Here is a 24,976-nt window from a genome sequence, read left to right as displayed (position 1 = left end):
AAGCGCTCACTATACAATCAATTACTTCCGATACGCTGCATTATTGTACGTATGCGCTCGGGAAATGTTTTCCAAACTCAATGTGTTGTGGGATCAAATCAAATCAAATAATGATGTGTATTACCAATACTGCTGCCGGTATGCTCAGCAAACATCAAACGATACCCCAAATATGCACCCCGCCTTCTGCGAATAGAATGCCAATAATGGTCAAAATTGGGGTAGCGCATTTCCCCCCCGTGTGATAGCAATTGTGCAAATATTTTCTATATTTTCTGCAAAGCGTTCGGGTTTATTTTGTTGGCCCCTTCCATTACTATGTATACGTTCCTTCGTCCATCACTGAACGGGATAGGGGTTTTCTCGTCGGAGGATCACAATAAAAGTACTGGCAGCGTTTTCACAAGCACCTGTTGTGGAATTTCTGCTGTGCTTCGTTGAATGATAAGTGCTCTATTTGGTGGCTCTTGGAATTCTTTGTGCTCTTGTATTGCGGATTTTGCTTAACATCGTTTACCAGTCTGGGAAGCGTCTTGATAACATCAGAGCTTTTTGTTTGTCTGTAAAAATGTGTTAAATAATGCATTGTAGTGGGCTGAAGGAATTGATTTAAAGAGCAGACAATTATTTCATTTTTTATCTACTATTTTTGCTCTACTTTATCCTTTGCTCGGGTCAATATCAAATTTCAATAATAAGGTTTACAAAGAATAAATTCTAACAACTTTTCAAGATGTGAGCTTTCTTGTGAACAAGATCTTTAATCAATCAAACAGTAAAATGTCAGTTTCGCCATTGAAAGCAACGATATGATCTAATTGTTTTTTCGGAACAAGCTGGCGAAATAAATTGTTAAGACATTTAGAACTGTATCTTCAACCTGAAAATTCAACCTGGATTGTAATAAATACATTATAAGTCGTTTATTCATTTTTAAAGCTGCAATACTTCCGTTAGTATGGGTGTTCACTTTGCCCCTCGTTTTCATCGCTATCGGACATCATCACCTTTCATTAACTGCAAGACCTTGCTGATGGTTTCTTTATGCTCTCTTGAAACACTCTACTGCTGCCACCGGCTAACGTTTACCTATGAGGAGCGCTACGTCTTTATTCTGGTACGAAAACAATGAAACCATCCCAGCGAAGAACCATGGTTGATTTGCTGTTGCACTTTGTGGAGTACGCTCCCGGCAGGTTGTGCAAAACCGGTAGAAAAAACGGCTAAAAGGTGCAAATACTTGCACTGCAAAAGATACACTTGCCATCGGTGCCCTCGTTCCGTTCACGCGCAGCTTTCAGGATAAACGTTTTTTTCACTCCGTTTGCACCACTTTTTCCTTCTTTGCACCCCGTAATGGAAGCTTTCGCAAGAAGCAATTATTGTTTAGTCATTTGCTCACTAGCACCACCACGTTAGCTTTGGTTGGTGGTGGTGGTGGTGGTGGTGGTGGTGGTGGTTACCTCTATCACGCTTGGCTGCCTTTCGAAGCAGACTCACCGAACCAGTGCCGGTGAAACAGTGGATCGTCGTGTACGTCGTACGTCGTAAGCTTCCACCATTTGAAACGGTTATCCTTTGCCGGGGTTTGATACGTGCCGACGCTGACCAGCGATGGATAAATGTAGGAAAAAGTAATAATGAACCATTTTTCCCGTCAGCCGGGCGCTAATGGATCGTCACAAAACGCTGTCACAGTGGTACGGTGGTGGCTTTTGTTTCTGCAATGGGTCACGGAAGACGTGCCGATGCTCTGTGGTTTATATGTTGTTTCTCGGATTGTAGGATCTCGACGTTTGGTTTGAGAAAAAAAGGTCTTCTGGGATGGTAGCACAAGAAGTGATGAATGCTGTATTTCTTGCTTTATAATGCTTTATGAAGACTTTAATGTGGTGTTGGTGGGTAATTTTTCAGCATTTCTTAACTGCAATCTAAATTTTGAGTCAAATAAACATGATTCAATGAAAAGTATTAAAGAAGATTTGATAGAGGTATTGTTTCGAACTTTAAGGAAGAAATTTGTTACAATGTCTATACTCTCTATAAGTTTTGTTTCTGTGGGAAAAAAACTTTGCTCCGAAATCACTAGAATCGTTTCTTCACCATTGGGTGCTTCAATTCTACCACAAGTGACAACATATCGCCCACATAAGCCGCCTTTAATGGCATTCATTTTGCTTCTTCTTGTACGTGCGCCAACAACAAATAAAAAACTCCTGCTCCATTTGTTGCCAACGATCTACGAAACGTGAAACGCACCCTTGCACCCTATTGTTTGACCGCTGCGAAAAGGATAAATGGATGGTACGCGGCGCTAGGAAGCCATCGCCCAAGGTACGCTGGATCAATTGCAAAGGCAAAGCCAAATCCCAAACCTTCCTGCCGTCGAAATGAAGCGGAAAATTATCTCACAATGCGGCGGCCGTTTGTCCGTGCACCGGTGGGGCACCATCGATTCCTTTTCCCCGTGAAGCGTTTAATGGCGCTTGAGGCCATTTTGTCACCCGCGGTCATGAATTAAAACGCATCAACATCCGGAACACGAACCTGCCGCCGGCGACGATACTCCGAAAACCGACATCGATTCCGTATGATGTGCCGAGAGAAGTTGAGGCCATTTATTACTCGCTCGCCCTCATTCGCCCTGGACAACCACACACTGTATAAAGGCGGTGACAAGAAGCGTAGAACGCAGAACACGGCAGATAGTAGACCAGGGAAGAAGAAAAAAAACAATCTCCAAGTCCGTGGGTGGCATGAGAGAAGAAAAATGGCCACTGCGCGGCTCGCCACCACCGTTGGGCGCGTTGGGTAGTGCCGATGCGGCCATTTCTGGCAGTGACGTACGAGTGTCGAGCAATGATTCGTTAATAAATTATGTGCTTCCTGGTGTGGTGGTGGACTCGCGCTTCCCGGTAGACTAATGGCGATGAGACGGGAAAGTGAACTCCCGCCACCGTACACGCCGGCACGGCCGGAACAATTTGTGTGGCGAGCTGTTGATTATCATCGTAATTCGTTTCAGGCGATGGGTGTAGGGGTGAATGTGTTTTTTTTTCTTCCTCACATCTTCAACTCTTGTCGCTCATTTTACGCAAAATGTTGTTTTTTTGTGTTATTCAGTACACATTGTTTATGTATGCACGCATTGCGTGTGGTTTCCAGCGACGACGACTTCATCATCTCTGGATGACACTTGACTTGATTATGATTCCCGGTATTGGTTGTGTACACACACACACTAGCTCCAAACACCCGATGGGAGTCATTATATGCTCCGTCCAGAAAACCACACTTACCGGACAAGTGTAATGAAGTGGCCGGCTGTGGTTTGCAGCTGTCTATGTTGTGTCCCGGGCTATGAGACGCGGGCGCGCGTCGAGGTCCGTCAGGGCGGTGGGTTTCACTAAAAGTGTGATTACAATGATCGCACCCATTATGGAAATGGTGGATATTAATTATTGATTGAAATGTGGAGTAACCGGTATGCAAATCGGGATGAGTTGTGTCCGCGACTCGTGGTGATTTGTAGCATGCTCCCGGAGGAGGATTAGCGGATGTAAATTATTGGCCTACATCAGTTTATACGGCAATTATGCTGCATGTGATGTTCCGTACTCTCATGTGATGTTCGGAACATGCATTTGATCCTTGGTACAGAGATGTTTTACATTTGATATTGGGTGGGAGCAGTGAATACTGCATTTATTTATTACTTAATTACTTCAATTAATTAATTATTGGAGTGATAGTACCATTTTCACAAAACACCATTTTTAAACACTGTAAATCAACTGGAATGAATTGAATATTTATTTTAAATGGTTATCTTTTTCTGAATGCGTCAGGTTTTATGGATAAATGTTAAAAATTATTCGTTAAATATGCCGACAAATAATGACGATGCAGGCCACAGGTCATTTATACTTAATCGTCTCTTTGTTACAGCGACATCAAAAACCACTCAGTTCAACCAATACTCAATACTTCTGAGAATCCTGAATCAGAATCCGATTGACGTTCAATATTCTTCTCGGTATTTGTTATCAATAGTATTGAAAGGTTTTGCATGGTGGGAAAAATGCTAACAAATTGAGAGTTTTAAATCGTTGGCTTTTGCTCTAATGTTTGCCATTTGGTATTTTCTTCAAAATTTTGGATATTAATTTATAAAGTCTATTTTAACAAATATTCAGTTTGTCACTTTTTGTAACATTTTGGAAGTAATTTGTCTTTAAAGATTTACATCACCTTTTTAAGCTTCCAATTTTGTTCTCTTCAAAGTTAAAAAATATCGGTTCTTCTAATTTTAAACTACACACAAGGCCAAATAAATAAAAATAAAGACATTTGTACGAAAGGTTAAATCTACATTAACCGTAGCAGACATTTCCATTGGTGGAGGAATTTCTTTCAACGATATCAAGAGTAAAGAAATCAAACCCCAAAAATCTGTACTTCTGGGAAAACAGACTGAAAGTCACTAGAATTGATGGTAATCAAAGTGGTAGAGCAGTAGATCAAGCAGTAGATTTTTTTAAAGAAAATGGCTAACAATTGTCTAATAATGCCGGCCACAGTGCCAAGTTCTAGGAACATTCCATATTCACTAGGGTCGCCTTTTACTGTTCTGAGATGAATGGTAATAGTCATAGCATTTGATTCACTTCTATGGTATTTTGACAAAGCGTTTATTTTTCATCGGCAAATGATCGATGAATAATTTCAGATTGAACTATCGGTTTACAATTTATTTTTCACAACAAAAAACAAAGTTCTTAAGTTCGGAATTTTTGAAAATTCTTCTAGTTCAATATGTAAATTGTAGTTATTTCATATCACTTGGTGGTAATTTGAATCGACCCCTTTTTTAACAAAAAGCGGTCGATACAGCACTGAAAATGACATCCTTTTTACCGCTAGCATAGAATACACCAAATTGCAATTGTTCATTATTTTCAAAGTTTATGACACGGTGTTGGTAAAATGTCAATTGTGCAAGAGTGCCCAAAACAAGTAAAAATAGTCTCTCATACTTGAAATCGATTGACTGTGTGATCATTTAACTTTACTTTTTCCCATTATTTGTGCTTAAACTGAAACTTAATCTAAGCTCTTTTCCAGCTTAGCTCCAATGTTCAGTAAAAAAAGCTCATCATACCACTTCTAACAAACAATTCTCCTGCAAAAAAAAACAAAAACAAAAAAACAAACGGCTTGTCAGTGAACCCACTGATAAAAAAACTTTTCCCAGAAAAAGCAATCGAAATCCTTTTGGCAACAGCGTCTACCGAGCGAGGAAGCGACCAGATGGCTTTAGGTTTTGTTTGAAAGCTTGTTATTTTTTGTATCTTTTGCTCCTTCTCTGAAACCATCCCATTTCCGTGTGCATTTGAATATACCTCAAGAGCAGAGCAAAGGATTACACACACACACATTCTCACACCACACCACACATACGCACATCGAGTCACTCCGAGGACGCTTGGACAGGATTTGTCGCAGTTCCCGTTTATTTGTCCCTCCCGTCAGCTATCTAACGAATCGTCACAAATTGAATTTCTTACTCCACCGAGACAGCACGCTCGCTTTTGTGTCTAAAGCATTTGCGTAAAATTTTTAGTCACTCTTTGGCGAAGGGAACCGACGGCAAAAAAAATAAAACACCACGTTGTGGCCGCGAAAAAATGTGAATTCATTTGTCTCCCCCCCCCCCCCCCCCCCCCCAAGGGGGTGCAAAGGGTTTTGTGAATGTATGTTCGGGAAGTAGGTAACGAAACGGGAGAAAAATACGAATCCACCGCTCCAAATGGCCATGCGGTTTGGTGCTGGTAGTGTTGCTGCAGCCCAACAAACAGATGGTGGGGTAGCACGCCCCGCCGAGGTCAAATGAACTCCTTGCCTTCGGTGCTTTTAAAAAGCAAAACAAAGCAGGACAGTGGGAAAGGAATGAGACGAGAAACGGCGTCCTTACCAGACGCAACCGCAAGAGCATGCCGGCTATGCGTAACCAGCGGCGGCGTTTTACACGATGATGATGGCACATTTGCTTTCTCACCGCACAAAACTGCCTGCTTTTGTGCTTGCCTTCCCTTTTCGCTGTTTCGCTTAGCGGGCGAATCCTGAGCTTAATCTCGAGAATGGCGTAAGGTAGCGCATAGACAACAGCCGGGGCGAAAAGTAAAAGCAATGCTAATGCGGAACGAGCGCGCGGTAGCGCTGGCGCGTGTGCGTCCGCACACCCAAGAGAATGAATATTCATGAAAGCACAATAAATTTCGCCGCAAAGTTAATAAAAATAGATTTACTGACGCGCAAACTGGTACCGAAATTGTCAATGGGACACAAGGGGTGGGACAACGGCGGCGATGGGGTGATGTTTTCAAGACAGAGAAAAAGTCACGCAAAAGAGAAAAGCAAAACAGCCGGAACCAGTAGCGGAACCAACTTATTTGCTTTTCACCGTGGCGCAAGCGATTGAAGGGTGGTTGAGCTTTTACCGACCGGCTGGTGGTGGTACATTCTGGCACGATTGTCAGTCAGCAAGGCATGTCAATCGGGCTGCCAAGTTATATTGAATTCCTTGCGTGTAACACTCGTCACAAGAAGCATGTGACACCTTAACGATGGCACACCCCTTTTATCGAGAATATGACAAACACACCTTGCCGTTGGAAGCTACGGTGGGATTTTATTTTTTTGTGTTAAGACCACAAACCGACCTGCATTCAACTGGAGACAGTTCACTGCATCGGGATGCAGTGTTCGGCTTTACCTTTACCATTTTGCCGGTAATCGGAAGATCCATTGTGCGATTCCGCTGTACGATTCGAATGTACCCATTTCATGCCATTCAGTGCTCGTGCAAACTGATCCCCACACCCGGTAGCGCTAAAAAGGACACGATTTCTTTGTCACTAGTTCGTTTGGAATTTTTCGTTTCCTGTCATCACAGCTCGTTCGCTTGTTATGTAGGGCCTTGGCGACGATTGTGTACGTTGGTGGTGGCATCGATTTAAATCTTTAACGGGCTGTTTTCTTTCTTTCGCTCTTTTATCCATTTTCAGATCGTACTATTGTGACTGCTATCCTGGATTTAGTGGTTCCGACTGTGGCGATGGTCCGCTCTGCAAGGAGGCGAATGTCTGTGAGAACGGTGGCACATGCAAGTAAGTGTTATGTTGCTAGCAATTTAAAAGGTTTTCCGTTCCGTACCTTTTTATTGTTTTAGATGGGAAGTTTTTCTTTAATTACTTCAAGTAGAATTAAAATATTGAATTACAAAATCTTTAATTTGTTAATTTTCCTCGTAAAATTTTAATACAGGATGTCAAAACGTAAGAGAGACAACTTAAATACTTGCTGGAATATAAACAATTGATAGTAAATTATTGCATCAAGTAATTGAGTTTCATTACATGACATTAAATCCAATAGTTATCATCAAGTATTTTAAATTTGTTTAAAAATCAACATTAAATTTTTGGTTTTTCCTTTGGTAAGTTAATTAATTTGAAGTTGTTTCGAGAATATCTCTTGCTGAATTGTGTGTTTTACTTAGATAGCTACTTTTTTAATTATTAGATCCATTTTCTTTTTAAACTGTATTGCTTCCGTATTACCTAAACGAATAAAGATGCAACACAATCGAGTGCATCTTGGAGTGTTTGTGTTTACTAACATATCTTTCTTTTTAAGCTAATATTTTTATGGTTTTTGTTTTCTTTCATGAATTATTCATTTCATTTTATTCACTACATTCTTAAATAACTACTTTAGACTTAAATAAAAATCATCCGTAAAAGTTGCTTTCAGTGGAACCTTGTTTGAAATTTGAATGTTTTTAATGTTTGAAAAGTTTAAAAAAGGGAAAAGTGAATGTTTAAAAAGGGAAATGAGTGCAAAAAGTCCATTCCAGTCCAAGTGTTCAAGTCCAACTCAAAGTCATAAGATTTAGATCACTGTTCTGTAATAGATTTCAATTAATTTTCAAGCTCTTACAGGGTTTCCCATTATTTATATGTTGGTTCCCATCAATTTTGGTTGGTTCCCATATTTTTTTGGTGCGTTCCCACGATTTTTTGGCCGTTTCCAGCATTTTTTTGGTCCAATTCTATTGATATCCAATCGGACGACACCAATAACGAATAGGAACGAACCAAAAATATATGGGATACGATGAATAAACCGTCAGACGAGCCTAAAAAATTATGGGAACTGTCCAATAAATCGTGGGAAACCCTGTATGTTATATCTGGAAAATCTCACTACAAATGATTGTAAATATCTTCAAAATAAGCAAAATTAGAAACTGTTTTAAGATGTCAAGTTGTAGCTATATACTTCGTTTTAGTTGCATAAAAATCCAACAGTAATACTTCTACATAAACATGAAACACAAATAACACCAAACTATTCTATTTTGATGTAAAGTAAACATTTTTGAAATTTAATAGCCTTATCCTATAAAAATGCCCCGCTACTTTTCTGTTAATCATACACCAACATAATACCAATCGTTACGCATATTTTCCATACAATCATCCACTTACGCACACATCCACAAAAGCACACATAGAGCTTTTAGGGTTAAATGCATGCTTCATCATTTTACACTTTATGAGATTGTCCGCTAACCCGCCCATCATTTTCAACCACAGCCACACAGCCTGCAATATTAATGTCACCTCGCTTCAGCTTCCCCGCTTCCCTTCCCTCCCTTCTCACCATTTTGACCCCAGTTTTTGACGCGCTTCCCGGTAAAGCAGCAAACCTTTCGCTCATTAACAAAACATGGGCGCTAAACAGGGCTTGTCATTCTCTGGCTATTTCAGGCATATCGGTGACAACGCCATCATCTGCATCTGCCCGGCCGGATTTAAGGGCAAACGGTGCGAGATCAACGAGTACGACGAGGTCACAGGTAAGGCATCGGTCGGTAAACATCCCTTGTCCCACCCATTATTTCCCACGCTGTTGCTAAAGACACGACGATGATGCATTGACGATGATGGGCGCTTTGGGAATCTCCGTCGTCGTCGTCGTCGTCGTCATCTTGTTTTATTCACCCTCCATTCCCATTCCCAGTAATTTACTTACCCATCCTTCATACGCCTCTCCGAAATGCTCAAGAAATGCTGATGAAAGAGGATTTTAATTAATTAGCCACTTTAAGAGGGCTACCATCATGTCACGATAATCTCTACCGCCTTTTCCTTGCCGCCCGGAGGAGATTCTCTGTCGGATCATTGAACGGTAAACAGTGGAGTGATTTTCAATTATACTTGGTGATGGGATTTTTTGTGTGTGTACTGACGGTCTGTGTTCGTGCAGTCGAAGATGTTTTATACATGACATAATGTTACTGATTGTGAGTAAGAAAAGCCTTGCAGCAATGACACGTTTGAAATTTTCCTAACACAGTTTCCTTTTGTTTTTGAAGGTTAGAAATGTTAAGCAACATCTGTGCACGTTAATGGTATTGCTTACATCACACGCACGGAAAACAGTTAGAGGCAAACAGTACAGCGCTAATAGCTGATCCCTTGTTCCAACAGCGCGCTCGTTCATGACGTTTTACCCCTCGTTTGAGTTGCAAAGATTGGTGCCTAGCGCACAGGTGCCTAAAGTGTACGGGCGTGTACATCACACGATCGTGTTTGGCCTTGTTCATGTATTGCTTGCAGAACGTACAGTACTGCAGCAAAGTATCATATAGCAAAAGGCGCTCTCATTCTCTCGGCCGAAAGGAAACGGAAGCACCCAGACAAAGGGTGCCAACTTGTCAAACTCTAATAAAAGCTGTTCTCAATCATGTTTGTTGGGTCGTACAGCAGCACTTACCTTCTTACCACACCGATAGACCACCGCTGGCAGCTCTCCTGCTGACCTGGATGTCGTAGAAGGTGATTTTCTGTTCGAAAAACAGGCACAACCCATAACGGGGAGCAGTGTTGTGTTCTGTCGTGTTCGTGCCACCAGGAAATGGAGACGCCCAGTACTTCAAACTGAGCTTCCGAGCTACCGAAGCTCAACACTCTTGGGAACCTTTCTGCTGGTTTCTGGTGTTACCATCAAACAAGGTGAAAGCCTCTCGCTTCTTTTGCCTTCCCTTCGCCAATGTGGTGGGTAGTGATTAAACGGAAATTTTGATCGGGGCAGCAAAATCAAAAGGATCCTCTTTGCGGTGCGGTACTACTTCTTGGAGCGGCAAACCTCCCCCACACCTCCGGCAGCTGCTGCTGTGCGTTCGTCCGTTTAGTGCCGAAAACGGGAAGGTAAATGTCAGAAAATAATTTTGAAAACGAAACGAAATTGATTCTTATCTTTAATTAAATCAGCCCCACTACCACCAGCCGGGAGCCGGTGTCCCGGGTCGTATGCTCAGTACTTAGTGTACACCCTGCGCAGGGGTTCGTTCGCATATATTGAGCACTTTCTGCCAGCTGGTGTACGAGAACCGGGCTTTGCTTTTGAGGTTCGGTCGGTGAGGTTAGGGTCGCTGTTTTTAACATGTAAAAGGTTCGGTTGTACAAGGGGGATGCATACAAGGTAATGTGTCCTAGTGGGTTTGGCGGAAAACAGCAGAAACAAAAAACATGTACGAAAAAAAAATTCAAAGAAAATTACAACCCAAGGGTCAAAGTATGAGTAGCAGCAATTCATCTCAGCAGGGCTGCTTACAGTTCTTGCATCAGTTTGCGGCAGGATTATGTTTTGATAGGATGTTTCGGCCAGACAATATCAAATTGCAAGACAAGCTTTCTAAAGCACGAGCGTGTACGATAAAGCAACGTTAAATGGCGCCCAAAAGCTTATAATTAAAATGGACAAGTGTTTTGTTTTTTTTTTGCATTTCGTAACATTTTTCTCTCTACACTAAACTGACAAGGTTAACCATTAGCCGGCAATACAGGGTTTCCCACGATTTATTGGTCAGTTCCCATGATTTTTGGTGCGTTCCCACGATTTTTTGGTCGTATCCCATAGATTTTTGGTTCGTTCCCATAATTTATTGGTATTTTCCGATTGGATATCAATACAATTGCACCAACAAATTCTGGGAAACGACCAAAAACCGTGGGAACGCACCAAACAAACATGGGAACCCACCAAAAATTGATGGGAACCAACCAATAAATCGTGGGAAACCCTGTAAACCATACGTACCTCGTTATCTCATAAATGCTATGGAACATTATCACAATGTTTCTGTAAACATATCTTGAAAATAAATGTTCGTTCCATCAGTACTTTCCTCTGAAAATGCTTCTGAAAGGGGTTTTGGATGGTTCACATAACAGGTTCTAATTGTGTACTCCCAAACCTCTAGTAATGGCCAATGATCAAACGTTGCAAGTGAACGGTACCAGCGCTCTTTCAAAGCAATTAGCTTGATTTACTGCATTACCTCCCGTGGAGTTCAAGCACTCTTGTGCTTTTTGTAACGCACAAATGCAAAATTGTGCTCTCGAGTTCAATCTAATCCAGCGAGCGCGAGCGAACGACGATCGTACCTGTTTCTCTCTTGCTCTTCCACTCTCAACTGTCGTTGCTGTAATTGAGTGTTGTATTTTATTGATTGACTGGGCAAACGGTTCATTCATTAGGCGGCAATTAGTGATGACGAATGCGTAGCCCACTCGCACTTCATCGTTTGCGTTAAAATTCATCGTTCGCGGATGTTTCGAACCATTGATCTTCATTAATTAAAATGAATTGCTTCAAATTAGTGTTCACAATGCGCCCTCATTTGCTGGTATGAACAGTTTCGACGCTTTAATGCAAATCGACGATCTTATTGCAGCATCATCTAGATCAGGGGTCTCCAAACTACGGCCCGCGGGCCGCATGCGGCCTTCAAGAGCTTATAATGCGGCCCACGATGACTTGGCCAGAGTTAATATAAATATTACGTTATTATGACTTTTTCAAATAGAATTGTATTTTTTACTTTTCTTAGACAAAAATCAAGCTTTGGTAACTCGAAGCTGTACAAGTAACGTTAGTATTTTGTTATAAAAATGAGATTTAAACGTTCAATCATCATTTAAAGGTAGCGTCAAATGGCCCTCAACATAGTTATTTTTTAACCAATGCGGCCCGCGAGCTGAAAAGTTTGGAGTCCCCTGATCTAGATTGTAGAAGTATTATAATGACTTGATAATTTCACTTTATTTTTTATACATAAAATCTGTAACCCTTCGGCAACGTGAATCTTAACCTGTGGTTCGTGGGTAGTTCATTTAACATTTAATTAAAAAAAATTAAAAAAAAGCTGGTTCACGCTATCCCAAACGTGGATCGATGCCGTTTCGGACCTCCATTGTGGCATATCTGCTATACAGAACTTATTATAATACACACTATCAACTATAGACGCATTGCAACACACATCGGAAAGCCAAATCACACCATTGCAACACATTCATTATAACAGATCATACCATAGTAACACACCCGGAAGAGTTAAGGCCACGCCGTTCATACAAAAAACAATTGTGACACACTTATCAAAAACATCCGAAACGCACAACATAAGCACGAACAGTACATGCATTAAAACCCAAAACAGGAACTTAGTGACAAGAACCATCGTTCATGTCAACAAAAGACAAACGTAACTACAGTGGCCGGCAAAATAAAGTGCCCACTACTTACAATTTTACATTGTTTACTTTTTTCCGCGAAAAATGAAGTTATTGTACTGCTTTATTTCTGAAACATTGTTCGTGATATGCTTAAGAATGTGGAGTACCATAACATGGCAAAAAATGAGATGTTTGCTTCAAGAAAAAATATATTTTCCAAAAATGATAAAAATCACTGTGTCAAAATAAAGATCCCACCTTATTCATTCTACAGAAAATATTTTTCTGAACAAATATAACATGAAACTTATAATTTATATGTGTTCCTCTCGCATTATTTACATGTTCTAGGATCTTTGAAACTATTTATTTCGTTTTTATGTGCACATATTTGGCATTGGTTTTTCTTAAGAGTATTTCAGAGCTTTAACTTATATTGTTTTTCCTAAACACGTCATTTTCACCACATTTGCATCAAAATTAGCACACCAAATCTCGATAGGATTAAAACTAAGACTAATTGGGAGCCATATTCGAATCGATTGAATAAAAAAATAAAAAATTCCACGTGTATAGCTTGTCTCGTCTTCCTGTTGGACCATTAATTTATTTACTAACTCCGTAGTTTTTACAGAAAACAGATACATTCACACAGGATGCTTATATAGGTATAAGCTTTCATTATGCCGTCGATTCATACCATGCTACCCACTTCTCGCATAGAAAGTCCCTCCCTGGTCATCACATTGTACACTTCATACATATAGGTTTGTTGGATCGTGTCTAGATATTTTTGAACATCAGTTCTAAATGGACTCATCAGTCCAAATACCAGTTTTTAAACAATCTAACGATATATCTGCATGTTCTTGATCATATCGAAGCCAATTGACTTTGTTAGTCTTGCTGAAATCGGGCGAGGAACTTGAAGAACGCCACATCTAACGGACAGTAAATTAAGAAAATGGCAATGTGGGGTGTTTATCTTTAAGAGTAGCGGGAAAACTGGTGTGAATCGAAAGTACAACTTTGGCTGATACCTATTTTAACATCTTTCATCAATACTTTGGGATATATCTTTTAATAAAAATGGTTTTGAAAACTAAAAACATCTTCCTACAGGCTAACATCTCAACACACACAATCAAATACCAAAAAAAAACATTTCTTAACTAGGATCGTATAAAACACCTTGCATGTGCAAGTCTAAATCATGGTGCCTTCCAGAATTTATAACACATTCTACGTGCAAAGGTGGATAAAACTGGTGTAACAAACAAATAAATTTAAATTTAAAGCTCTGCATAACGCTTGAAAAGAACCAGATGCAAAAACTAGATGCAGAACTAGATAAACCTTAAAAAAATACGCCAAAGATCCTCGAAAATGTAACGAATGCAAGAGGAACGCATAGAAATTGTATGTTTGTGATTTTGATCAATTTGGATTTTTGGAAAAAAATATTTGTTCTTGAAGCAAACTTCTCTTTTTGTCATGCTATGGTACTGCACATTCTTAAGCATATCACAAACAATGTTTAAAAAAATAAAGCAGTGCAATAACTTCATTTTTCACGGAAAAAATGTAAAATTGTAAGTAGTGGGCACTTTATTTTGCCGGCCACTGTAATCTATTATGTACACATGTACATTTTTTTTTATTTCTCTTAAGGAATGTCAGTCTGTATCTCTTCCATTTGATACATTTAAGATTTTTCTTTTCGCCCAACCCACCAACAACAGTGTAAGCTACCAAAAGAACCAAAAATCATTATATTGTAAAAGCGGTAATTGTTTAAATATTGTTTATTATGTAAACTAAACTACTTTTATGTTTAAACACTTCCTACATGTTCCTTTCACATGTACCAACATATTTCTTTTTTGTTTTTTACCCTTGTCGTTATGATTGCCGATTGGTAAAGCAAAGCCGTTGATGCTTCTTCTATATTTTTATTTATTTATTTTTTGTATAATGAAACAATCTTTTTTGCGTGGAATTTATGAGCTATTCATTTATTGTATTGGAAAGTAAAAAATATCCCAACTCGTGGATCGTTTACTACTTCATCGTTTTGATGTCTTCAGAACGCGCTGGATAATCAATTCCCCCAATTGCAACTAAATTCGGTATGAATTATTCAACAAATTCTGTTCCCGCACGTCGGTTAAAGAAAAGTCGCCTTCTTCTCGCGTTTGCCTGTTGCGTTGAAGATTGATTGAGTGTCTTGACATTGGATTCGTCGAAAAATGTAGTCTCGATAAAGGATCACATTGTAAACATGCCTGATAATGACTGACGGAAGCGATGAAAAGGAAGGATGGCGAAAAAAATAATATACACGAACACAGCGTTGTATGCTCTGATTTGACATGCTTGGGTCGCTGTCGCTTTATTGCGTACGTTACAGAAGAGCCTAAAATAATTCCTATCGGTGCGACAACTGCTGAATGGAAAGCACTTCCGTGTTTCGAGTTATTTTTAGTCCATCAAATAGTCTCGCCTTACACTTCCTACAAAGAACTTCCCTCCGCTTGTATTGGCTTACTTGTCTTCATTCCACAGGTTTGACCCTCTGCCATCGGCAATGATAAAAGTCATAAAAATGAATTTCACCCGAAGTTATTAAGATAAAATTCAATAATTTTTATCAACTTTCTTTTTGTATCCTCTTTGCCGTATACGCTGTGTACGCTGGGATCAAGATATCGCTACTGTGTGAGTCTTCCCATATCTTACTGTCCCATTTTGCTGTGGTTCGATTCGATGAGGGGTGAGCCCTCCGAAAGCCACAGCACTCTACTTCTCTCCCCTCGAAACAACTTTGTAAATGTAATATAGCAACTTTTTGAGGAACAGAAAGAGGGAAAACTTCCCTCCTCATACCTGAGACCCATTCAAATCGACAGCACAGGTAGAGAGCGATTTCAGCATCATCAGACGAGCAAAAAGGAACAACTTTACCATAAAGCATGCCGTCTCTCCATACCAGCTGCTTTCAACCTTTCCCTCCCATGCCAAGCAGAGTAGAAAATGTTGCGTACACATTTCGACAAACTTGAATGAAAAACGGCTACCACGTAAATACAGCGGGAGGACGAAAAAAACTTTTTCACCTCTTCGGCAGATCGAGAGTGGCCGGGCAACGATCGGAATCGAGTTTCGGTTTTGTAGTATAGGGAAAACGTCGAAATTTATGCCACTCGAAACGGTAACGGTTTGCGATGGAAAAAGATGTACACCCAAGCAGCACCTACCGCCTCACAATGTGGCAGTTTGTGATGCTGGATGGAAAACCTTGAGCATGTGCTCTCCGTAGCTCAATGATGCAGTGGGTTTCGTGTTTCGTCCGTTTCGTTGAAACACTCTCCGTGTGGATGTCAAATGTACGAAGGGGAGTTTTTTTATGTTTTTTTCTATTTAGTTTGAATAATTGAAACTAGTTTCGATGAACTATCCATGCTTCGTGTTCGTTTGTGCGTTACAGTTATGCGATCGTACTGTGCCCGTGCCACGACCACGTTTCAATAGGTGTGCTTCAGCTGGAGTGAAGGAATTTCAGAGTACCATCGGAAAAATCGCTCCAATATCGTTATCGATATTTGTCATCAATATTTTGAATGATGCTTTCTCTCTCTCTCTCTCTCTCTCTCTCTCTCTCTCTCTCTCTCTCTCTCTAAGCGCTCCGGAATGAATATATCTGCATTTTAAACCGATCTACAGCATCATCTTCAAAAATATCTACATATTGAATTTGTAACGATGTTGACCATTGCATTGTTATGGATTTATTTATTCTGTTAGTTTTGTTTAGAATATAGATTAAATTTTTCATACTGTTAACATAATATTTATAGAATAGTCTCCTTTTTTGACACTCTGGGTTGTTAGTTGATAGTTATTTATCAGGGATTTTATTTTGATTTGATTCTTTGATTCAACCGTCAATAGGAAATAATAATAAAAACACCTTATTGCTTCGAATTTTGGCCACTTAAGACATTTTTGGTATGTTATATTTTCAAACTGATTCAAATTTTATTCGGTCATACTTCTGTTCATCACACTTTACTGAAAAAAAACCTTCTAAATTAAAAAAAAGATTACCAATAATTTTACTAGAAACATTGCGGATACTAATGAAATTACAACGATATTTTGATTAATGTTCCGGAAAGATTCGAAGCTCATGGTTCAAATCACGGACGTTTCGATTCATAATCCGGACAACCTCAATATTTCGTTTATAATCTTTCACATTTACATACACACATTTTTTTATAGTTTTTAACGTATTTTGAGATCCGAACGTCAAATTATGAGTGTCGGTGTCCTTCTAGACGCGTGGTTTACAAGGGGGGGGGGATGCATTATCCAAAGGGGGGAATTTTTATTTTGATGGGGGGATCTTTTATCAAAATTTCATAAAATGCAATGGGCCATAACTAGAATATTTATATCTTCACAAGTAAGAATCGAAATTATTCAATTATTCATCCAATAATAACCTGTAGTTGAACATTATAGAAGTTTGTCGAAACTTTTAATTGCAATGCAAAAACTCCTTATTAAATAAAAAAAAATATTATAAATTTTCAAAATGATTTTTCTGCACAAATATACTATATGCTTAAAACGTCGACTGCCACGTTCTCTCGCTGTGTTTTGAGTGAGCGTGTAGTGCATGGCGAGAGAGCGATGAAAGCGACAATTTCTCGTGCTATTTTTATCGCTATGTTAATCTATGTAAATAAATGTACTTTACTCACAAACTTTACTCTGTACATTTATACAAAATCTCACTAAACAAATCTTACTACTACAATTTATAATTTATTAGTTAATTATCAAAGAGCCGAATATTAAAGGCAACAGGTTGAAATTAACTGTTTTGCTGCACTAAATGAGAGCAAATATATACTTCCACATTACTTAAATCTGCATACAACTAGCATAAATCCAATTTTTGCTATTCAAACTTTTACCTTTTGCAAAGATCTGATCTGAAAAAGATTAAAAATTACTTAAATTGGCACTTTGCCCTTACATATTCTTGGAAACGTGCACGAATCCTGGCACGACACTAGTTGCTCTTTCGTCAACACAATAAAAGCGTGCTTCAAATGTTTTCCCTTCAAATGCACTTCCCATCTGGCATTTGCTGGCCCTGCCCCATTGTGCCATTTTCCTCGGAAATTGTCAACCTCCGTCCTACTGTCTGTGGAGTTTTCAAATGATATAACATTTTAATTGGATTTTCAAAAGCTTAACTCAACAGGCTGAGCGCGACCGAATAATCTTTCGCGGCGCTGCTAAAGCTTCTTGACGCGCTACTCGTGACTTCTCCTTTTCAAGTCCGCAGGAAGAATGTCTGTTGTCAGGAAGACAAACAGAAAAAAAAGAAAATACATTAAACCAACACAACACTAAGTGGCAATGAAAGTATCACATAAACTTCGGTAGTGGCAACACCTTTCCTAGTGTACCGTTTTCGGGCGGAACTGGTTGTCAATTTCTGTGGAGACTTGCGGTCGGCAATGGTATACGAGCGTATGTCTCCGTCTTATACACCAACACATACAAATATACTCGTTCAAGAGTAACTCAAAAGTACTTTATCAAATCGTTTCCATTTTCCCATGCTAAAGCTTTGTATTATCCCACCAGCTGGTGGGCTGGTGTTCAGGGCTCGCTGTATGTGTGTGGGTTTGGGTGTGGTTTATGTGGACTCATTTCCATGGGTGCCCCCGAAAAAGCTTTTTACCCGTGGAGTTTCACTTCCGAGCGAGACCAACTCGGTTGTTGCTGAAAGCGAAATGGATGCGACCGGCATTGGCACAAAACTGGCGTATAAAAATCATCAACCTTCTTAGAATGAAGACCGCCAACGAAGGCATTGGGTTGGTACGGCGTGGGTTCTTTCTATTCGGCAAAGAAGAGACCAGTCTGTATATGGGAGGCATCTACTTTGCACTTCCTCATCGGCAAATTAACAAGATTTATTGCTGTTTTATTTGGGAAAGTTTCATAATTTATTACGACCACCGGGGCGGAGGCAGACTGTTTGTGTGTGCGTTTGTGAGTCTGTGTGAGCGTTAGTGAGAAGAATTACGGGGCGGACGAATATTGTCACTCTCCGGGGCTGGTGTAAACGAACGCTGACGCTGTTTGATGCCGAAGCGTGGCAGAAGGAGAGAACCGATTGGGAGAAGTTTTGTTGGGAAAATCTCCTCCGGTAAGGACGATCCTGCGAATAAACGATCCTGCACACCGATGTACGGTGGGATAGAGAAAACGCTGTCGGAATGCCGTTTTAAGCCGCAAGAAATTGGCTTAAGCATCCATCGTCTCTTGCCTCTCATTTTGTGAGTGAAGTCAAGGCGCAGAAATGTCGGAAAGATGTTCTTCCGGTAAATCACGCTTGCAGGTTTGCTCTTTTTTATATTAGCAAAAAAATAGAGGATGACTTATTTCGGGATTGTGAAAAAAAGGGGACATAATAACAAACGCTCCTCACGCCCCATCGATCGAAAGTCAATAATTCATTCGCATCGCATCGATTGTAGTGCAGCGTACTGTGCCAGCAATGTTTGGCCTGATTATTTTTTACGATTAGAATTTTTATCTACCTTTAGCAACCGAGATTACTAGACCGAATTTTCACTTCGAAGCGAGAAAGAGACCGACGGGCAAACAAAAAATCGCTCCATCGCTTTTTCGCTCCAACGGAAACTTGTGCGTCGGAAGTGAAAACGACATTAATTATGTCGTAAATCAACTTTGGACAATACTTTCCATTCCGGTTGGGATGGAACACAACCGGCGCAACGACGGCTGGGCAACCGGCTGGTTAGCCGCACGGATTGTGGATAATTGTGGGGCTGAGGTGAGAAAAAGTTTTTCCTTTCACCGTTCATAGCTTCTCGCTGAGGTTCTGAAATGTGGAATAAAGCTCTACGGAAGACGTAAGCGACCAACGGTGATAACATTTATTTTCCTACGGTGCGCTTCGGGACTTGTTTCGATTGCACTATAACGATATTTGTTTGTTTGTATAGTGTAGTTTAAGTGTTTTTTGTTTTGCCTTCAAGTTGGCGAAAAAATGAAAACGTTATTTTGTTGGTGTGATTTTACGCTCGCATTATTTTTGTAATTTACTATATCATTATTATTTTACTACGTAGAACGCATTCCTGAGGTCTGATCAGAAGATGAAGTGTACAAGGGACTTCAAAAATGATTACTATCCAATCGGATTGATTATGACTGACTTATGATTGTATTTTAACAAAAATTAGAATGTTTTATACAATCATTTAAATTTGATTTCAATGTGATAATATTATTATTCAACTCTTCAACAAGACAATACTTTTATCCGGTGTATATGTTGAACCGACCTCCTTATTTGCAGAGTTTGTTGTTGTTGTTGTTGTTGTTGTGTTTTTGTTGATTGTTGTTTCGCTAACTATGAAAAGAAGGAGAAAAGATGGTGGAATGATATTAAAAATACATTTGAAATTTTATAAAATTTCCAAACAACACATATTAAAATTCACGAAATAACTTTCACATTCAAATATTATAATATCAGAATACTTGTGTGGGACAGTCGTCAACTCGTACAACATGCCCGTTATGGGTTCAAGCCCTGAAATACGTAGTAATCAGTAAGTCACTGAAAGCCAAACCCACTAGTGGTGCAGACAGACCCTTACCGACAATGGTTGTTGTGCCAAAGCATAAGAAGAAGAGTATTTATTTAAGACTAATGATATCATAAAATAGAGTAGGGGAAAGCGGGGCAAAATGGGAATGTTTAGCATCACTGAATATTCCTTTGAAAAAAACACAAAACACAATTTTTCATTCATTATTGTATGCTTCCACCTTTTATCTGTGGATTAAAATTACCACATAGAATGAAAACAACTTAAAAACATGAAAACAGTGTAAAATAAAAGTTGATGTTTTACGAGAAGCTATTTTGACACGCGGGGGAAAATGGGCATAGCCCTCGGGAAAAATGGGCATACGTAAACAAAACATGAAACGTCAAAACACTGGGGCATTATGGACCACAACGTTTCATGAAATGTATTCTCGTCCTATCTTTTGCGTACGTTTCGTAAAATGTATTTTCGTTCTATCTTTTGTTTTGCTGGTCACGAAAGCTCTTAAAATTCTTCCAAAAATATGTTATCAAAATTAAAACAGTTTTTACACGTTTAAATCTACAAAATCGATTCTTTTGAAGCTGTGCCTGTTAGCATTATTGTGGGGACAAAAGCTACACTCTTGCCTCACCAAGCCCCATATGTCAAAAGCATCTGCTCATTTTGACCCAAGCATAGCTGCCCATTTTGCCCCAAGCATAACAACTTATTTTGCCCCACTTGAATCTTTTTTAATATTTTTTGTTATGTTAGTAAAAATGCGCATTCAATTGCCTTGCTTTCTTCAGACATTTTGTATAGAAATATTTATTTATTTTATTTAGAAAGAACGACTGCGGCCGTATTGCTTAGTTGTATAGCAATATATAATCTTTAAACATATATCGTGTAAAACTTCCACGCATTCCTGTGACATTGGTTAAAGCTTGTTTTCGAAGTGGAAGAAATTACATCAAAATGCTACAAAATTTCTTTTGCATTTTTGATATGTTTAATATGTTTAATATGAACATGTCAACGCCTACTTCCGAACAAATCTATATCTCGCTGAAAGAGTCTATTATATACCTGAACGAATCTACAACTCGCTGAACATATCTATATAATCCTCGAAAACCCTGTAAAATATAAATTGTTTTTACATAAAAAAATGCGATGTCCAAACCCTCTACAATAATGCAGCAACAACAACATGTAACTTACACACACTCTGATTGTTCCCACCTCTTCGGTGCTTGTTGACGAAGTACATTTCACCTTCAAGCCTATGGTTTTTTTGTTTTCAAATAGTGTACTGTATAAGAGGACGTGAACAAAAATGTAATTTATATGATAGCCTTACAGCAAAGCTTTTTGGGGTCACGATGAGACACGATGGGGTCATAAAAGGAGATGATGACCGATGATATGTAACACATTTTGCGGTACATTTATCAGGTGGACCTTAGGGGCCCATCTAATAAATTTGAAGCGCAACTACTCCTATTAAAATGTGAAACAATTGTTCGTCCCTGTATCACCATTGCCGTACTCTTATAGAAATAGTATAAATTGTCGTCCCACAAAAAAACATAGCTCATTCCGATGGGCTGTGAAAAATGAACACAAGTAGAACAAAGTTCATATTTTACACATTCTCTTTGTAGTAGAAAGGTAGCAATTGCTATGATACAATCCTCTTCCCTATGCTACAAACACACCCTGCTAAAATAGTTGCGCGCTCGCAAATGGCTCCGCACGTTGTGTACCGTCGTTAAATATTTACCAACCAATGATTTATGCCAGGCGATGAGATATCCACGCACCACGAGTCCCATCCGATACCGTATCCGGTAGCAATATACCCTGCCCCGTCGGGTTTATGCTCAGGCTGCCCGAGGAACGGTGCATAAATGGCCAGTCCCACGCTCCGGGAAACTGATTGAGTGAAATCGGTCCCTGGATCTGCTAGGGACAACAACAAACAGAAAAAAGAACACTCTCACCACCCGTGCCCGTAGTAACATCGACCTTCGTGGCAAAAGTTCATTTTCTTTCCCGGTTCTCGTATCTGTGCTGCAGCAGGTAGCGATGAACTCGATATGATAAGCATAAAATATAACAATACCATTAGGTGCACGCTTCTCACCAGCAGACACCGAGAACAGTTTTTGGCACTCTTTAGCTCCTCGTCCGCGTCCGCATCTTATAGCGTCTTATAGCGTCGTATAGCGATTTTATGGCACCATCGTGTTTGAAAGTGTTTCGTGCATGAATCGAAAGGCAGGTTCGAAGGAGGGAAATAATCCTGGAGCGATTTATTCAGCCCTACCGACCGACATTACGGTCATTTGTACGGTGGTCGTCATCATTACCCTCACACTGTCAGCCCACTGTTTTGGCAGACGCAGGGACGAGAAATCGTCACGTCCAAGGCGAGCCTAGTTTGCTGTTACAGTGCGAGTTCGCATTTACAGTGCATACAGTAAATATACCGTTTTGTTCACAGCTAATGATGATGTCACCCGAGGTATTCTTTGGGTCAGCGTCTAAATCACCCCACCATTTCGATTCAGCCCAGTAGTCTCAGAAACTCTCGTCTTCTCTCCCCGGTCTCAGCAGTAGCGTGGACGACCCCCTCCGCCAGCAGATCGCTGCTTCGTTAGGAATTTGTGTGTGATTTCTATCGGGTGTGTGGAGAAGAAGCATGCGAGCGGTACGGTTTGTTTTCATGTAAACTTCCCGTGTAGGCGGAAGGTGTGTCTGCAAGAAGAGGGACAAGTAGATTGCCATGGCAAAAGTTAAAGCGAGTCGAGTGAAGTTGTTCAAGTTCAAAGGAACGAAAGTGATCTCCACTCGTACGCCGTCGTCGCGTACGGTTGCTTTCGCCGTGTGACTGACACACCTCGCTGTAAACGGTACACAGTTCTACACATCGCTCTCCTGCATGTATCGTCCTCCTTATAAGCATAGTTCTTCTCTTTACGCTTTCCCCGACCACAGTCAGGCACGCCAGGGCTGTGTCAAACTGTCCTCGAGTTAATGGCCTGAGGCCATACCAAGTCTCTAGTGCAGAAACTATTTTTAGCATTTTGCTCTTTCCATATCATTCAACCATTTGGTGTTGGTTGTGTGTGTTCTTTCATCCTACATTTTCACCTACCCATCCTAAACCTTCCGTCACCCACCATGCAAAATGATGCCAACAGCAAAGCAAAACTTACAGTAAAAGATGAAAATTTGACCAACTTTCTTGCCGTCTCTTCTCTCTCTCTCTCTCTCTCTCTCTCTCTCTATCTCACCTTTTACAAACAGGATGCAATCTCGACAAGGAAGGTGACGACTGCTTTCGCCAGTGTATTTCACCCAGTGACAGCTTGGACGTGTGCCGGTGTGACCAGAGCGTATCGTCCTCGAGTAAGTATCGAAGTCTCTTGAGCTTTGCAAGCTTGCTTTCCTTCCGTCCTTCGTCGCACCTTTCGTAACAGAGATGCAACTTTACCGACACGAGCACGGGAACAAACTCCGCATCTGCACGTGACAGGTGGTCGTCCCGGAACCCTACCCTCCCTTTGCAGCAGGCAAGTGGGCAGAAGTGGTGGTAGCAGGAAACGATAAAGTTCAGATGTTTTACGTTCACCAGCATAAGGCAACCGATACCGGGGAAAAATAACGGGAAGCGGGAATAGAAGTAGTAAATTTCTCATCATATCTCGAACCGTGCAAGGAGGAGGCAACTGTGTGCTTGAAATGTTGCTTGAGAAAGGAGGAGATGTTGCGTGTAATGTGTTTTTGGTTGGTGCCGGAGAGTTTGCTCCTTGGAGAATACCGTCGACCCCACTACTCGTACAGCGTTCTCATTGCACAGGGGAAGCTCCAGCAGCAATGGTGACGTTTGTGAAACAGTGTCACAGTTTCATGGAATGCTCTGAAAATGCTCCAACTTAAAGCAAGCCTGGGAGTGACAAGTGAACGATTAGCTACGTTTTAATGCTCTTACCAATATACGACCGGGCAGAAAAGTGGGCCGTTCATGCTACTGTACACAAACATAGTTGTGTCGCCTAAATGTATGCAATACAGCATGGTTGGAAAGTGTTCGCACGCATTTGGGTGGCCGAATTACACTCGAGTAGAGAGCAAAGAAAATAAATGGTCCAAACAATATAAGCCTTTCTACGAGTTGGTGGTAAGGCTTTAGTGCTATCGGTAAACACAAGCGCTGGATGACAGTTGGGTCACTGGATGGTACCGTTTATTTGTTTAAGGAGTTAAAAATCGGTCGCACGTGTGGCACTGGAGCAGGACAAATGCTGGAAGATTACTTAACTGAATAAGCTGGTTCTTCAGCAGTGCGTGATGTTTTCCTTGCACTGTGATTCTCTCGCACAACACGGTCAACACTTAATCCCAGTGTAATTAAAAAAGAGCTGGTGCTGTATCACCAACGCTGGGACCGTTTAAACTCGCCTACGATGATATGATTTCGCCTCATTAAACCTATGATAAACATTTGCATAATCGCTGACATTCGATCTGATAGTGCCGTTTGAACTCTGCCGTTTGTGATGTTGGAAATAAGCAAACAGTGAGCATGATTAATGGCTTCCCTGCATTGTCACGTTCCCCTTTTTCCCACACTTTCACTTTTACCCTTCCAGAGCATGAATATTTAACCCAGCTTTGGGCGAAAAAGCAACAAAACCATTCCCATCGCTATTTCCTTCTTTA

At 40.3% G+C, this 24,976-nt stretch overlaps 1 protein-coding gene across 1 annotated transcript in view; it reads left to right on the top strand.

Annotated features, from left to right (window-relative positions):
• Positions 1–24,976, top strand: part of LOC120900535 — a 199,733-nt gene that overhangs the window by 55,927 nt on the left and 118,830 nt on the right. The window contains exons 3-5 of the mRNA XM_040307647.1: positions 7,068–7,169; positions 8,835–8,923; positions 23,561–23,662. Of these exons, the coding sequence (XP_040163581.1) occupies positions 7,068–7,169; positions 8,835–8,923; positions 23,561–23,662 (293 nt within the window). The remainder of the gene's footprint in view (positions 1–7,067; positions 7,170–8,834; positions 8,924–23,560; positions 23,663–24,976) is intronic.

This window comes from Anopheles arabiensis, chromosome 3, assembly GCF_016920715.1.
Source record: "Anopheles arabiensis isolate DONGOLA chromosome 3, AaraD3, whole genome shotgun sequence".
Classification (NCBI taxonomy): Eukaryota; Metazoa; Arthropoda; class Insecta; order Diptera; family Culicidae; genus Anopheles; species Anopheles arabiensis.
The sequence above is the reverse complement of the archived record's forward strand: the minus strand, read 5'-3'. Positions and strand labels throughout refer to the sequence as shown.